Source organism: Alnus glutinosa, chromosome 4 (assembly GCF_958979055.1).
Source record: "Alnus glutinosa chromosome 4, dhAlnGlut1.1, whole genome shotgun sequence".
Taxonomy (NCBI): Eukaryota; Viridiplantae; Streptophyta; class Magnoliopsida; order Fagales; family Betulaceae; genus Alnus; species Alnus glutinosa.
In genome coordinates this window covers 30,211,461-30,229,025 of record NC_084889.1, presented here as the reverse complement: position 1 = coordinate 30,229,025, position 17,565 = coordinate 30,211,461, and the positions used below count along the sequence as shown (strand labels likewise).

The following is a 17,565-nucleotide window of genomic DNA, read 5'->3' as shown; positions in this document are numbered from 1 at the left end:
GGTAATTTTCAAGACTCTTATAACTTTTCCATCATTTATATTGAATTTTCAAAACTCTCATATATTTTCCATCGTTTACATTGCATCCCTCAATTCCCCAACATACCCCACAAACCAATGTTGCATTGTCTAGAGGTACCGTTAGGGGTAGGGGTAGGGGTATTGGCAGGGGTAGGGGTCAACCAGCTTCAAGGGACTCAGCTACAGGTAGAGGTCAGCCTCAGCCTCGGACCAATGCTTGGGAGAGTACTCCAAAAACCCATATTTTACGTGTTGTTTATTTATTTTGTTGGCTCAACTGGTTAATGTGTCTTGACAGTCTCGAGGTACTGCCAACACAGTAAGGTGGTATGAACCGCAAGCCGTGGGTCATTATCAGTCACTGCCTTAGACCCAGACCAATGTTATTGTGAGCACTCATTTATATTTCCTCTATTATATTTCATGTTTCATTATGTTATACACTAAATAGTGTGTCTTTATAGTCTCAAGGTACCGTCAACACTGTGAGATTATATGGACCCTCGACAGTAGGCCAGGCTCAATCTTAGTCTCAGCCTCAGCCTCAGTCTCAGTCTTAGACAAATGCTTTCGTAAGCACTCAATCCACTATTCTTTTATATCTATTGGTTTATGTAAATTTTTATGTGCCCTAATTAATAATATTTTATAGACCCATGGTAATATCAACACAGTTAGACTGTATGGACCTACTCGTACAATTAGTTAGTCACAACCTCAGCCACATATTAATGCTATTGTGAGAAATCAAAACACTCATTTATGTGTAGAATTTTATTTAAATTTTTGACTCACAACATTGCTTTAATTTCAAATTATAGTTTTAAGGGACTGTCAATACAATGAGATTGTATGGACCTCCTCAACCATCAGGATCTACTCAACCGACAGGGTCTTCTCAAGCAGAAGGGTATACTCAGCCAACAAGACCATCTCAGCCTTCACAGACAAGAAGGTCTTCATCAAGGCCTGTCACTAGATCTTGGAATATCGTTCCGACAGTGAATAAGGCAATAGAAGTACTAGAGGCTAATCAAAGAAAGAGGAAGAAGCCGGAATGACAAAAATATTAGGCAACTTGATGTATTGTTGTGTTATTACTATTTTGTTGGATTGTTGTGTCGTTGTTATGTAATTTGAGGACAATCAAAGTGGACAATGCTTAGGTGATGGATATGATGTGTTATTTTATTTCATACTGAAGTAATGGATATGGATATGGTATGTTATTTGATACTTAAGTGATGGATTTGATATTTGATGCTTAAGTGATGGATATGATGTGTTATTTTATTTCATACTAAAGTGATGGATATGGATATGGATATGGTATGTTATTTGATACTTAGGTGATGAATATGGTATGCTATTTGATACTTAAGTGATGGATTTGATATTTGATGCATAATGTGAAATATGTAAATCCAAGGTGGCTCAAATCAATAGCTTGATTGTATTAGAACTGTAATGTGGTTCATCCCAAATCACCTTGACTTACATTTTGGTAGTATTTATACATTTTGGTAGTAACTTACATAAATATTATGCAATGTCAATAATTTACCAAAGCTTTTGAGTTGTCAAGTCCTCAATGAGATGCTCCATTTGGTAAACATACATACATAACATTCAAAATAGACAAGTTTGAAATCACAAAAAAGTATAACAACTAAACTGTTTCCACAATTTCATTCTAACATCAACTTAGAACCTCTAGATCCACCACTACAACCACTAAAATAATAGACCAACAAGAACATGATTATTAATGCCATAGCTCGAAACATCTTCCTACTATATTGACCCAACCCTAACTCTTATCGTAGATTATCACAATGTTCCTTGCATTTTCGGTCAATTGATTCATCAACTCTGAAATTAGCAGCATGCATTCTCAACTTCATTTGTTGTAGATATTTCATTAATTTCTTCTCGTAAGCGTTCATTTCCTTATCAGCCCACTCAAAAAAATCACAATAACTGGGTTTCTACATGATAAAAAATACGCAAAACTGTCATAAATTATTAACGACGAAATATAAAATAAAGCTAAGCTCAAAAATTACCTTGTAGTTAACACATCCATACCACTTCCTACCAGGATTGGTCTGGGTCCAAGAGTTCCTTACACATGCAGGAACTCCACATCGACAGGGGACCACTTGAGCAGTCACTAGTTGTAAACATTTTACTCGTGCCTACATTGGAAAGCACATGTCATGAGAATCTTATAACATTTATAATTGAATTCTATACCATATTAACAAATGACTTGCATAATCTAATTAGTAGTAATGGATTACCTATCAAAAGAATAATAGTATAGAAATTTGTACATGTTTTTGGTGTTGTTGGTCTAAGTGCATTTAACCGGTCTAAGTGCATTTAACCAAGCAAATAATCCAGCATTTACCCCAAGAGCATACTCTATATTCAAATGAATCCAACATTTATTAACAAGATTGGAAAATTTCATGAGTTAACCATTATACATCATTTCTCAGCATCAATCTTAGAATTGGATTATCACTAAATACAGAGTCATCACTAACAGCTGTAGCAACAAACTCTTCCAATAGAATTGAATTATCACCAAATTATGTACTACACATTGATAACCATACAACTATACCTCAAAACACAATCAAAACAACAACGACACAACCCAGCAGCTACAAACCAGCTGCCAACAAAATGCAACCAAACAGAACAAAAACTCTTGAGAAACAAAACATACAAGAACCATAAGCATTTCTGCAGCTACAACCCAACTTGCAACAACCAACCTAGTCCCTTATACTTCTCTAATACTTCCCTTATACTTTTTCTTAAATTTGTTTTTCCAATCAACATTCCATTTGGTTTAATCATATATGACCTCTAATCGAATAGCTCAATTTTGAGAATTATGTCTACTAACCCAATCAACCAACCCGAAACCCTAAATTTCAAGGTAGTAGCTCTCAAGATTTCGGTGCACATAAAATTCTAGAAATTTTTATAGTCTTTTAACACCTTTTGTGGAACATATGAACATTGGTGCAATTGTGTTTATACTTAAAGATAATTTCTACACTTAATAAAAATTCACCTGAGTTGTAAACCGGTAACTATTTAAAAACAATTTTCATGTAATTATGCAGAGTGTTACAATAACAATATAATGTATTTATTCACATGTTCATGTCTGGAAAGTTTCGAAAAATATAGAAGTTTCTCTATCTCTCCCATTTGCCATATTTTGTAAAAAGGATTTTTTTTCCTTACATTAACAAGAAAGATGAAAAAAAAAGGTTCAAGTATACATAGCATGGTTGATTGCATTTACTTACTAAACGTAGACTCACAAGTTCCACTTGTAAATTGTTAAAATTTACAGTTGTAGAGGACAAAGGCTCAGAAGAGCTCGAGAGCTTGGATTTCTATTCTTAAACCTATACGAAACTTTGACAAAAGATTATTAGGTTTGGGTTGTAATAAGTATCTTTTGAGTATGTAAATAGTTTTAGAAAGTATGAACAAAGTTGTATAGATATGTGAATAAATATAAATGAGGATTTCAATTAGTGCTCTGGTATTGTTCTTACTGCTACAATTCCGTTGCTATTTTTGAAGTTAAGTCATAGTAATAATGCTTCATGAAAAAAAAAAATCGAATAGCTAAATTTTGAGAATTATGTCTACTAACCCAATCAACCAACCTGAAACCCTAAAACCTCTCCAAGAGTAAATTGCTACGAATCAGCATCAACAGGAAAGAAATATACCCTAAAAACTAAACATATGAGAGATTTAGTACATTTATTTCGGTTTTCCAGTGGTGGGATTGCTCGGGCTTGGTCGATGGAGAACTTCACACTCACACTTGGGATTTCTCGCCGATGGGCTGCCGGAAGACGAGATCGCACTAGGTGGAGCGCCAAACTTCTGTGCCGGTTTGGTCGATGGAGTCGCCGAGTTATATGGAGCTCCGGGCGTGTGACTAGTGACAGGTTGTATGGAGCTCCGACCGTGAAGAATGAAAAGTAAAAGGGAAAATCAAGTTTTATCTCAAATAAACGGGTGAGAATTTCAACATTAGGGAGAGGGGTATTTTCGGGCTTCTTGGCTACAAGGGACACGTGCACGACATGCAGATCGGTTTCCATCCATTTACACGGCACAAAGTAACGGATGGGGTCAAAAACCAAGTAAATGGTAGTTCAAGGGGCCGGACTTCAAGTATTGGTAGTTCAGGGGGCCAACTAGGGAATGAGTGGTAGTTTGAGAGGCTTTTTTGTATTTATCCCCCAAAAATATGTCAATTTATAAAAAGAATTATAATAAAAACTATATATGCGGATTGAGCTGAAAAACTAGGCCCAAAAAGTTGGATCCAGTGGCCCGAGTGACCTATGTGGCAGGCCCAACAAGATCCAAGGCTACTTTGGGAATCACACACGTGTGCAAAGATAATGTATGTCATCCCAATCGAAAGGTCCACAACCACAGCCACGCATTTCATCCGTTATCAGAGACCGAGTCTCATAGTTTGTCACAGAGAAAAACATGTCAATTTCCAGTATGTTCGGCTCGAGCGTCTTGGTGGTGCCGAGTACCAGTGGTCCGACGCTGTTGAAGACTTGTGGGACCAAGACAGCCCCGTGGAGTGGCGGTGGTGGCGGCGTCGGCGGGGGGTTGGTGATAGAGTGCTCGTCGAGGCCACAGAAAAAGGCGACGGCGCACCACAGGAAGACGAGGCCGCGCAAGACACAGGCATGGGACATAAAGCGGAAACCGACAGTGTACCCTCCATTGCCACCGTTGCCTCCTGACTGGACTCTGGAGGCCTCTTCTGGGTCCGGCGATGGTTCGACGGTAGCTGTTGACGATCCTCCTCCTCCCTCTCCGCCCGCAGCTGAGTAGTACTCTGCTGTTGTTCTGAGTTGAAGTGTTTATGGTGGCTTCTTTTTGTTTTGAAGGTTTGTCTTGGGTTTTCTGATATTATTAACTTATTGCTTCTGGGTTTGATTAATTTAATGAAATGCTTTTTGCTTGACGGTCTTTTGTTGCGTGCGTTTGTGAGGAAGAGAGAGAGTTGGCTTGGAACGCGATTAGTGTATGCCATCTGTTTGTTGTTAATCTTCGTAGAGATTCAAATGTTTCGATGGAAAGTGCAACCACTTCTTTAAAACATGTTGGTGGCTGACCTCACCTACTTCTCTAGCATTGCTCCTTCCATTCTCCATCAATTAGATTGAATTGACAATATGTGCATCGAATAGTGCATGCCACAAGTAGATAAGATGATCAATTAGATTGAATTGACAATATGTGCATCGAATGATGCATGCCACAAGTAGATAAGATGATCAATTAGATTGAATTGACAATATGTGCATTGAATGGTGCATGCCACAAGTAGATAAGATGATCAATTAGATTGAATTGACAATATGTGCATCGAATGGTGCATGCCACAAGTAGATAAGATGATTAGATCCGGTGCAATAGTGCAGTTCATGTGAGAATTTGTTCGGACTTTACCTGTGGAGACATGTATCCAAATAAATTCAGGCTTCATGTACTTGGATAGGCATCCGAACACTTTCGTTGGTGTCTTTTAAAACCACCATTAAGCTTGAAAGAGATTTTTATTGAATCCTAATTTAATGATAAAATAATTTGAGAAGATCCTGATCTGTAAATATAAGCGTGTAGTGTTATTCTTTTAAACTTACCCGTCCATGAGAAAACTGAAATGAAAACGAGAAAAAAAAAACCCTTAAAATTATTGAGCACCCAAAAATAAAAATAAAAAAGCACTCCAAAAACCTATCAAACAAGGGTGAGCAGTGAGCACTCACTATAGAATGGCAAAAAATCTTATTCAACATCTGAGCTTCTTTCACCTTTCTATTTGATAGAAAGCTGTAAAAAGCTAGGGAATCTTACATTGTGCGTTTTCGCCAACTGCTTACATCACCAAATTACAAGCACGAAATATTTGGAAGACACAAAAAAGAATGAAGAACAAAAGCTTAGTTAGATTCATGAGAACTGCCTAAAAGATGGATTCTTGAACTTTGTACAAGTTGGGTGCTTAAAACGGAAAGTTGGAAACATATCCTGCCAGACAGTAGGAAATTACACACGTTAAAGGTCTGGACCATTTCCACTTGGTTATGTTCCCTCCTCCAGCCGCTGCCAAGAATCACACAACACCCTATGCATGGTAGCGGGTTAAGCAGAAAACCTTGAACTTCGGGTGAGAGAGTGCCACTTTCTTCTGCAGATACTTATTGAGGCGAGAGGATATTTCTTCTCCCTTTGAGTGGCGCTACTTGGTTCCATCCACAAAGGCGCTATTTAACAGTTTCTAGCATGATCATTTTTTGTACTTTCCTTGCACCAGGCTCAAAAGAAAATCTGTGAATATGTGCTCATATTCTGGCATCTTTCCATACCCTGCGCACGTTATAAATGTTTAAAAACATTTCATCAATTATAGAAAAAAAGAAAAAAGAAAACGGGGTGGTTAACATCTATGCCGAGAAATGAAGGTTTGCTTACCAGGGAAATAATTAATGTCAATGACATAGAAATGATCTCTGCTACCATGATCTCGGATAATATCCAAGTTGAACAGTCGGAGTCCCTACAAAGAAATAACAATCGCAAAGTACGTACGTATAAGTAATAGATAGATATGTGTGCCGCTATGGAATCAAGACAGAAAATGAGTGAAGCTACCAGTCGACGGCGAAGTTCCTTTGCAAGTCTCTCGAGCAAAGGTCGTGGGGGAAGCTCTGCAGGGGAAACAATGGTCAAATATATTAGCGAGGTTCTGCCAAAGTCCTCATAGCAATAGCCTAGAACTGAACTTTCAAGACCTGAACACAGTTCACTGTCACTGTTGATGCCTTGAGCACAACCCCTTTTACATCACCAAGAATGCACTAAAGACAACCTGATATGGAGGGCAGAGTGGCTCCAAGGCTCAACCAATCCAATCATCCTCACCAGCCACTAACCGGAAACTTCTTTGTGCATAAGTTTAACAATGCAAACCAAACCCATAATGAAACACAAGATATTTGAAAAAAACAAAAAAGAATATTCGGACAAATGTAAAAAAGAACAGTTTTCTAGACAGGCCAGCTCACCAGCAACACCAGGGTCCAGATCCGCATCATCCGCTGAAGCTGCAGCACAAGAAACCCTTGGAAAACGATGAACACCGGCACTTTTGGAGAGCTCCCTTTTACTGACATCAGGTAGAGAGAAACGTCTGACCACTTTTATGGATTCACCAACTATATATACCTTAAAGAGAACACCTCCTACAGGCATGAAAGGAAAGACAATTTTGAAATTATAACACATTTGTGGCAATTGTAAAGGTACTAAGACATATATTACAATCTCCTACCATGGTTAACAAACTCCTGAAGAACAAGTGGAGGTTCAAGCTTTTGAAGGGAGTTTTGGTCATAAGCAAGTGATAATTCATGTGACTTTGCACTTCCATCGGCAACCAAAGGCTTTGCAACTGAAACAGATATGAGAGTGCAAAATCATCACCAGAACATTACCAATGCATTACCAAAAATTTCCTACAAGTAACCAGGAAGTAACTTCTCCCAAAAAAGTTCAGCCGAAATACAAGAATAACAGAATTAGGATAGGCTAGCTTCAGGATTTATTTTTTTATTTTTATTATTATTATAAAAAAGACTTGTTTTTGACATACAATACTATTAATGTCAATCACAACTTAATTCTATGATAAGTTGCTACCATCTGTTGATGCATAGCCTACTGTCCACCTACAGAGTGATGCACGCATAACAAACTGCACATGTGCAACACATACATACCGAATGGTAATCTTAGCCCAGCTTTGGCAACCGCATCAGGGATGGATGATGCGTCTCTCTTGATAACCAATTGCCTGGGAACACCAACTTTGCCTGTGTGATAGTTAATCATCAGCATCACATAGCAAAAGGCTCAGTTGAAATACATACCATTTAAGCTTAACATTACGAGATAAAATCTGCCAGTTGAAGGTCAAGCGACAAAAATTATTCCTAGGAATTGAGATATATAAGAAAATGAACACAAAAATTACCGTAGGAGTCGGACAAGTTCAGATCAGCAACAGCCTGGTGCATGAATTGGCGATTGTGTAAATGCTGTATGGCATCTGGAGGATCAAGAACTGTTACTTCTGGATGAGTTTGCCGGTAGTCCTACAAACATAGATGGATAAAGGTAAGAAGGGAGAACCACCAGTATTGTGCTTACATTTCAAAAATAACATTAAATAAACCATGTTGATCAAACTCATCCAATAAAAATGACAAACCAAAAGTTGTTTGTGAAAGCATCTAGAATTCTTGTCCAAATGGGGGGAAAAAGGACATAACGTCTGTTGTCTTTATACATTACACACAAACAAAGAAACAAGGCTGATTATCAGAAGCAACATATACCCAAATTGTTAATCACAGAAAACATGTTTGACTTTTACAACTTTCTAGAACTGCAAAACACAAGAGCCACAGAAGAAACTTCAGTTCTGAAAGCAAAATTGAAGTTGACATCAGAACAAAATATTTACAGCTATTGAAAAGTCCAACTAATTCAAAGAATCGCCCCAGACATCATGTTTTAGAATGTCAAGGACCTCTAAAGAAGTGGACAGGGGATGCTGAAAGATGAATTATCAAATATATCGGAAATCACACTGATATCTTATCGATTCATATTAGTAACAGAATGCAAACTTCAACAGAGTCAATAAAGCCCTGCAGAATTGGGAATGGCCAGTCCAGGTCTAGGTCTAGAAGGCATTGATAGCAGTACATGATCTCCTATCAATATTCATACTTATATTCATCCTAAATGCCTAATAGTAAGTAAAAACAAGTAGAAACAACTCATTTATAGCAGGAGTGATTCTGCACTACATGGACAAATGACCTTGTAATCTAGTGGTACTTCTCCTCCTTTTAAAAAGTGGTCTCATTTCAGACATTATGAATGGAGCTTTGTGGAATTAGGGATTATTCTATCATTTGGCCAGAAGAAAACAGAAATTAATGGATGCGAAAGTAATAATTAAAACAGCCAGTAGCTTTGAAATAATAGCAAAGAAACAAGTGTGAAAACGTAAGGTTTGTGCACTTTAAGACAGTCTGTGGTAACCAAACACAATAGAGACGGTTCATCTGCCACCTAATATATCCCAAATGCACAAGCAAGTGACGCAACCAGGAACTAGAACATAAAAACTTGAACCTAGCTGAAGCCAGAAAGTTTTCCCAGTGCAGCCTAGAAATATGAATATTTGACCAGCTGCTGCATCCAGCAACCCAAGGAGTGTCGGAAGAAGGCTATTTAAAGAACTCAATCCTAGATTTTGAAGCATGGTGAAACTAAAAAGCAAATAGAGTAGATTTTCGATCAACTAGCACTGTCTGAGCCATCTGCCATTCAGCTGACAGAAAGGGGTAGCTATTAACGCTGAAAAATGAACTCACAACTCCTTTATTTTTTTTTGAAAAAGGCTTCAGAAAACCTGAACAAATCAGCATGACGACCATAGGAGAAGAAACATCCTCGCTTGCTGGAACCTTGAGGCCTCGACCTCAAATATTTGGTAATGATTCAAGATGAAGCAAAGAGCAAGCACTCTGCACGTTATGTCAGACAGGAATAAGTTCTAAGCGTCAAAAGATCTTGTTTTCTCATCAGCCACTGTCAGTGATTATCTGATACCCCATTGGTAAAACTCATAACTCGTTTAATGATGCAAGGTAATTAACATGTCAAGCACAAAGTTTCAAAATCAATCAATCTCAAACATCAACAACAAGTTCTTTAGACAACGTAAAAATGATAACATCTAAATGAACCAACCTCAATAATCCGGCGCCACTCTTTTCCTGATAACTGCAGTTGAGATAAGAAAGAAAAAAGGAATAATGTCAGATTAGTATCTGCATTTATCAAATCATGTATTGTGCAAATGCAGAAAGCGTGAAGTATTCATGCATGTATATTGGATTCAACAAATAAAGTATTTGTAGAAGCCTTGGTCCTATCATTTTTGAATAACAAAGAAGAAAAAAGTAGATTACAAACAAAAAATTCACAGACCTTATGCAACACAATGTCAAATGGACCTTGATCCGAGAGGGGCTGGTTTTGATCAATAGCAACAAATAGTATCCCCTTATTCCTGTACAACAATATATTGTCCAGTTAACAACTAAACAATGCTGAATCAGCTAGAAAACCTATGCGAATATCACTGAGACCATCAGATCAAGGTGCTCCGAAAATATTATTAAAGTCAGAAAATTTATAGCTAAAAAAAAGAAAAAAGAAAAAAAGAAGAAGATTAGAAAACGAATTCGATAAGGAATTATTATTTTTATCTTTTAACGACGTATAGAAAGCGAATTAACTTTGACTTCATTGAAGCGTCCTTTAAGAAAACGATTTTTTTTTTTTTTAAATAATAATAATAATCTGAGAACCATTTGGAATCGGACAACGCTCCCAGAAGATTCCCATCGTTTCCTCGCCAACCAAACGAAAGGAACAAAAAAAAACGATAGAATAATTAAACTATAGCAACCAAGAGATTCAAATGTCACATAAACGCATTAATCAAATCAAATCAAACCCCTCTTGACCACATATATTAATTAAGTGATTAATTAATTAATTCAATTGTGATTACCTAGCTAGGCCTTCGAGCTTGGGCTGCAAGAAGCTCTTCGTCTTCTTAGACGTAAGAGCGTAACCAACCACAACAACCTTCCTCAGCTGCTGAGGCAACCCAGCCCCTACCGCACACCATTGCAATTGTTGCTGGTGATGGTGGTGGGTCAGCTTTTCCTCCTCCTCCCTCTCCTCCTCGTTTCTACACGCCATTGCTTCCTCCTCCAACTTCATAGACACTAACAATCACCCAAACCCTAAATTTCAAATCGAAATGTTTGATTTCGAAAGCAGTCTTTCAATTTGAGAGCTGAAAATGAGGGTGTGTTTGCTGTAATGGGTTGGTTGTGAGGGGTGGGGGCTTAGGAGATATATATATAGGGGATACTGAACATTTCTATGAATTTAAATTTAATTAAAAAAATATACGAGGCTTTGTGCTTGTGGTCACAATTTCATCAGCTTCACGGCTTGTGTATATATGTCATGTGCTAGCGCCGATAACGTCACTGTTACCGCATAACATTAAAATATAATACTTTTTATTGGGTAATGTTTTATGCATAATAAATATATATATTTTGTACAATAATGCTGACGTAAAAATAATAAAAAATAAAAATTGTGTTTATGTCAGCGTTATTGTACAAAATATGTACATTTGTTGTACAAAAAACAATATTTTTTTTTAATTACATTTCTTTTACAATTTATTGACACCTACTAGTCTATTATTGAAGGATTTTTTTTTTTTTTAGGGTCTAATGGAATGCAAACATATGTTAGCAAGTTCATAAAAATAAAAATAAAAAATGAGAAAAATATACATACCTCCCCCGACTACAAGGTAATTTACAATGTTTTTTTTTTCAATCTTTTTTTAATTCTTGCAAGGTCTTTCAAACTATTAAAAAATTGTAATGTACGGTATGTAGTAGTATGTACCCTCTTTTGTCATGTAAAAAGACAAAAATGCTCCTGAATATTTTTCAATGAAATAAAAATATCTCTATAAATTCAAAAAGAAGAGAAAAAAAAAAAGTGCGGTGAAGTCTTATAGAGTGTTGATGGCGTGGGTTTGGTGACCAACGACAGTTTTTTTATTATTAAGGATATTTTTATCGTTTGGGGTACATTGTAATTTTTATTTATTTATTATTTTGCAGATTTGGAGGAGGGACATTGGAAATTGTTTATTAATCTGAGAAAAATGTGTAAAATATGTGTCACTTTTCTTTGAAATAATAGGTGTAACATTATCCTATAATCATTATGAATTTATCTCCACTTTTGGAGGAACTTTTAGAGGGATTTAGTTTAGGTGTCGTAAAAAAAATTATAGCACATTTTTTTTTGTAGTTTTTTTATTAAATCTGAACCATTAAAAAGGCCTAGTGTCAAGTTTGAAAATCTTACTAAATAAGAATAAGAAGTAGAAAAAACAGGGGTTAAGATGGCAAAAATATGGGTGCCTTTTTTTTTTATATAATAAAATATGGGTCGCTTTCAAGGGCCATAATGAGATTCTCTCTCTCTCTCTCTCTATATGAGAAAAATTCCTTCAAGCGTAAGGATCGCTTTCAAGAATTTTTGGTGTGTATGGATGATGTCGTTGGATATCTACCCTTGGATTTTCATTTGCCCTACGTGTATTTACCGAAAAACACGTGGAAAAGGAAGCGTATCAAACTAGAGCTATATCGCTCCCCGTATCCTTATCCGTCTCCTAAAGTTGGATGGATATCTACCATTGGTTTTTCATTTGCCCACGTGTATTTACCCAAAAACACGTGGAAGAAGAAGTGTATCAAAAAGTCACTCCCGTATTCTAATTCGTCTTTTAAGAGTATTATCAGTAGTTTTTTTTTTTCTTCTTAAATTTAAAAAATAAAATTACTTTTTGCTTCCCTATTCAAATACGAGTAATGCTACATGTCATACTCATGTCCCTCTTGTGTCCCTCTAAAAATGAGGTGACTTTTAAAATCACCATTGAGCTTGTGATTGATCAAAATTGAATTTTGATCACATGGTGATTTTAAAAGCCACATCATTTTTAGAGGGACACAAGAGGGACACAAGAGGGACATGGGTATGACGTTTAGCATTACTCATTCAAATACATTCCAAAATAGCTTCACTTATTTTTCTTTATATCAATTAAATATTCTTTCTTTACAAATATAAATTTGTACCTATCCTTACATTTTTTACACAATTTAATAAAAGACAAAAGATGAGAGATGAGAGATGAAAAAAAATATTTTGTATTAAAATAATTGATTGAGACACATTGGAAGCACTGTAGCATTCCCAATGCTTAGAAACCTGTAAGAATTTATTGCAAGTGATTTTTTGTGATTTTTTTTTTTGACATTTTTTTCTATTTAGGGAAAATAATCACCTATAAAGTATCTGTTATTAGTGTACTAAGAGCATTCCTAATAGCCTCATCAAAATAGCTTTTTAGTTATTTTGATGAGCCAATTTGATGAAAACACTCAAAAACCACTCACTCCTAGCAGCCTCAACATTTTAATCAAAAAATTTTGATGAGTGAAATTACTCTCAAATTCTGATGAGTAATATTCACTTACCAATTTTGTTTTACCTTTCTCTCTCACATGATCAACACACTTTTTTTCCTTTTTTCTTTCATTTTCTTCTCACATCTTCCATATCTCTCACACGATAATGTCCTTATTTCATGGACATGAAGGATTCTTTGTAAAAAGATTAAATAGAGAAAGAATAAATAAATAAGAAAAAATATTATTTAAATGGAATAATGATAATAAATAGTTAAACTGGTAAGGTTTGGTGAGTAAAATTTGATGAGATTATTAGGAATGCAGAGCATGTTAGATTGTTAGGTATGCAAAAGTAATATTTTATTGAAAGAATAATAGTTATTACTTGAAACTAAAGAATTTTGAATGAAATAGTTTTTTTTATTGAAAGAATAATAGTTATTAATTCAATAATGATTTATCACAAATTCAATGGTGATTTTAAAAGCCACATCAATTTTAAGATGATACAAGGTGACGATTTTAAAATTCACATTAATTTTAGTAGAACACAAAGCGGACATCCGACATGGGCCTTAAATTTAGCGTTGTTCTAATTGATCGAGTCATCGTGCTTCTATAAGTAATTCTAAATTTCACACTTTCTTGTGTCCTCTAAAATTGATGTGACTTTTAAAATTACAATTAAATTAAAATTTAATAGTAATTTATTACAAATTCAATAATAATTCAAAAAATTACGTCAATGCTGCATTACCAGCACTAACCTTTACTTCAAATTTAACATCTTCAGAGCTTAAAAAAAGTTTGGAAAAAATATAAATACTCTCTTTAAACTAATACTCAACTAAACTCTTCTGTCACTTTTTTACTAAGAAAAGAAATAAAAAAAAAATTGAAATGTCCCTTTCCAACTAAACATTGCATTAATGTTCTCCCAAACCCAAAAATTGGCAGTATTCTTCAAATGACAAAAATACCCTTAATAAAAAAAATAATAATAATGATTTTATTTTTGAACCCATCATTGGACCCTGCCATAACAAACTTAAATTAACCTCAATAGGCCTCATAAGCTATATAGGCTCCGCCAACAAGGCCTTTATACTAAAAATTATTGTAATTTTCTCGTTTAGAATATGAGCCACCGTTTCTAACACCATGACAAAGAAAGAGAACTAGAAATTTATATATGACCAAGGAAAGTTAGCCAACTGCAATGATTATACTAGTTATTGGACGTAGGGTAGGCCTATATATATATATATATATGGTCACACCCTATTGAATAAAATTTGCATGTTGATTTTTCTTTATGATTTTTTTGTACTAACATCTATAATGGTGTTATTTATTTATTAAAATTATATATAGTGGGTGATGTTACGTCTAAATCAAAAGATTTAATGCGGATAAACATGACTTTCATTTATATTTTAGGCTCATACCTGGTCTAGGACCTAGGTCATGTCTATCTTATCCTAAAAATTTATAATGCTAGAGCATCTTCTTGTGTTCTCATGGTGTTATCTTGAAATGGCATAAATGTAATTTTTTTAATTAAAAAATTACAACTATGCCATCTAAAAGGACATAGATGTAATTTTTTAATTACATTTATGCCATTTCAGGAGAACACTAGAAGAACACCAGAAGATGCTCTAACATTTCTCTATATTTATATTAGAGAGATGCTACATACATTTTTCAAGTTTTCACTCTTTGGTGTGGCCGGCAGTAAAAATAATCATTGGATGCTACATGTATGTTCTTTTATTTGCAATGTAGCAGTACTTCACTTAACCCCTTGAACTTACATCATATTTGCAATTACTTTCATAAAGTTAAAAAAACTCTCAATTTAGTGTATTTATCTTTTAAAAGAAAATCAATTTCACCTTTTCATTAGGATTTTATGAAAAATGGTTACGAATGAGTGTCAAAAATCTCAAAATACCCGATCTCTCTCTTTCTCTCTCTCTCTTAAGAAAAAAAGGAAAAACTTGCATAGATTTGGACGTTGGTCATGATTTAACGGAATTTGCAAGAATATTCACGTTTGAATTTTTGAATATATATATATACACACACACATATATATTTTGGAATTTTTGGCGGGATTTAAAATCATAGTGAGGGTTGAAATTGAGATAAAAAAAAAAAGAAAGTGAAAGATTGTTACACTAGTTTAGAGTTTTTGAAGTTTATGAGGATAATTGCAAAAGCGGCGACAATTTATGAAGGTTAAGTGAAGTTTTTCCAATTTGGTTTTTCATTCAATGATAATTAATTCTCATTGTTATTTCAGGGAGTGAGTACCGACATGTATATGGAGGTGATAGGACCCTCCCCATTTCAGTGAAATGGAGATGAACAATTTTATAGCTGAGATTTTGTTTTGATATTCCATTTAACTTAGTATTTGGTGTCACGTCAGTATACTTGGGAGCCAGATTCACTGAATTTTCTTTGTCCATCGATCGCAGCTTATATATGATCATATTTGGTTGTGGTCACTCGCATGTCAATAATCTTAGTGTTCCATATCGGGCCAATTCTATCACTTCAGTGAAATAGTTAACACAGGCTCTCAATTATTCGGACTTGTTTTCACGAATTAACATAGAGAGAGAGAGAGAGAGAGAGAGAGAGAGAACCATATTGTACGTGTCACTATCCAACCAAAACTAGCATAACATTCTTGATAATAAAATGTCGTAAACTAGTTGAAAGTTATTCAGAGACAAAGAAGTGTGGTGTCTTTGATGGGTCACTACCAAATGTTGTTGTTTCTTTCTCAGTTCTCTCCCTTTCTCCTTTACATTCTTTTGTATTTTCTGGAAGGCTTTTGGAATGGCTGCCAATAAAGCATTCTATTTTTGCTCAAATTTCTTGTGGTATAAATTATAATAATATATATATATATATATATGCGCATGGTTTCTCTGCGCATGAACCATATGATCATATGATATGTATAATACTGTTTTCTTTTGGAACTATATGCAAGTTGGCAAGTCTATTCGATCACTAGCTAGGTACTGATTCTAGTACTCATACTCGCATTATAAAAAGGAGAAGGTAATCTCTGGTCCTTTTAGGGTTGGATGAGCAGATCTCATGACCAAAAAGAAGAAGAAAGGAGGTGATGAACCCATCTCATCTATTCAGCAAGAATTTCGATTTACACGTGGTAAGATTAAAAGATAGAGTTGAGCAAAAGCTTTCGTTAAAAAAGATAGAATTTTGATATCCCATTTGATTTTCATTGATGCTTTGTTAAAAAATGGTTAGCCTTTTGCTCTATTTTTTAGACACTACTGTCTTTCCATCGCACAATAGTTTCTTTCTTTATTTTTTAAGCACTTTGAAATTTAAACTTTGAAGATACATATGCTCTTTCTTTGAAAACTTTAGTGCTTCGGTGATTTTTATTTTTCAAATACTATTTTTTATAATTTAAATTATACTCAGATTTTATCCAACCTTTTTTAATTTTGTCTCAAATTTTCTAAAGCATCTAAACATAATTTCAAAATACAAATTCTCTGATCAGTATTCGCAATTTTGAATATTTTTTCAAAAAAGATCGTACACCCAAACGAGCCATAAGTTTGACTCTGCGTAGACTCGTTGTTTAAGCACGCCCATGAAATCTTGCTTGCCTTTCATAATGTTCAATATGTTCAATGACAATTGCAATTGCTTAGGTAATTACAATTTTACTTGAACTAAAAATAACATTTAGGCAGGTAAGTAGATCGCTTGTCCCCTCTCGCTCTCTCTGGCTTATATATATGCATACATTGAAAACAATGATAATCCAAACTAAACATCAATCTGCATAACAATATGTGTCTCTTTTGTTTTTTTGTTATTTTTTTTTTTTATTTTCCTTTGCTTTTAATTTGTATCCTAAAGGAGCATGCATGTCTTAAAAAATTGAAGATCTTATCGATTAAGAACACTTTGTAGATAGGTTAGGTACATAAAGGTGGATTAGGTTGGAAGTACTACTGATTTTTTATTTTTATATAGTTTTATAATTTGTATTTTTGGATTAGGTTGGAAGTACTACTGATATTTTACTTTTATATATTTTTATAATTTGTATTTTTTTTCTTCATTTTATATATGGGTGAAGAAATCTTGTTGTGCATATTGTAATTAATTCCTTAATCTATATTTAATTTCAAGTGGAGCATTGTTAAAGTGTTTTTTGGCATGACTCAATCCTCAGGTGTCTCTTGATAAAGCCAAAATATGAAATATGGTTCTGGTAAAAATAAGAGCTCAT

General features: G+C 34.7%; 2 protein-coding genes across 4 annotated transcripts; one reads left to right on the top strand and one right to left on the bottom strand.

Annotated features, from left to right (window-relative positions):
- The first annotated feature begins 4,493 nt into the window (after positions 1 to 4,493).
- On the top strand, positions 4,494 to 5,059 carry LOC133865767 (large ribosomal subunit protein cL38). Its single transcript, XM_062302235.1, has one exon. The coding sequence runs from the start codon at positions 4,570 to 4,572 to the stop codon at positions 4,924 to 4,926; it is 357 nt and encodes a 118-aa protein (XP_062158219.1). The 5' UTR covers positions 4,494 to 4,569; the 3' UTR covers positions 4,927 to 5,059.
- Positions 5,060 to 5,867: 808 nt separating this feature from the next.
- LOC133865765 (inositol-tetrakisphosphate 1-kinase 3-like) lies at positions 5,868 to 11,101 on the bottom strand. Of its 3 annotated transcripts, none has more exons than XM_062302233.1 (10): positions 10,757 to 11,101; positions 10,168 to 10,249; positions 9,928 to 9,960; positions 8,135 to 8,255; positions 7,881 to 7,973; positions 7,433 to 7,552; positions 7,167 to 7,343; positions 6,754 to 6,809; positions 6,574 to 6,658; positions 5,868 to 6,468 (listed from the first exon to the last, which is right to left on the bottom strand). In XM_062302233.1, the coding sequence occupies exons 1-10, from the start codon at positions 10,969 to 10,971 to the stop codon at positions 6,389 to 6,391; spliced, it is 1,062 nt and encodes a 353-aa protein (XP_062158217.1). In that variant the 5' UTR covers positions 10,972 to 11,101; the 3' UTR covers positions 5,868 to 6,388. The 3 variants fall into 3 exon arrangements, 2 of the variants coding, with proteins under 2 accessions (XP_062158217.1, XP_062158218.1); XR_009899805.1 differs by lacking the exon at positions 5,868 to 6,468 and adding an exon at positions 6,894 to 7,040 and having other exon boundaries at positions 6,577 to 6,658; XM_062302234.1 differs by lacking the exons at positions 9,928 to 9,960; positions 10,168 to 10,249; positions 10,757 to 11,101 and adding an exon at positions 9,587 to 9,706.
- Positions 11,102 to 17,565: the final 6,464 nt, after the last annotated feature.

Excerpts from the sequence above, each read along its gene's own strand:
- LOC133865765 (XM_062302233.1), bottom strand. The coding sequence starts at position 10,971 with ATGAAGTTGGAGGAGGAAGCAATGGCGTGTAGAAACGAGGAGGAGAGG. Across the intron at positions 7,974-8,134 it reads GAACTTGTCCGACTCCTACG|GCAAAGTTGGTGTTCCCAGG; the intron begins GTAATTTTTGTG and ends ACTATCACACAG. Across the intron at positions 7,553-7,880 it reads TGGGCTAAGATTACCATTCG|TTGCAAAGCCTTTGGTTGCC; the intron begins GTATGTATGTGT and ends TATCTGTTTCAG.
- LOC133865767 (XM_062302235.1), top strand. The coding sequence starts at position 4,570 with ATGTCAATTTCCAGTATGTTCGGCTCGAGCGTCTTGGTGGTGCCGAGT.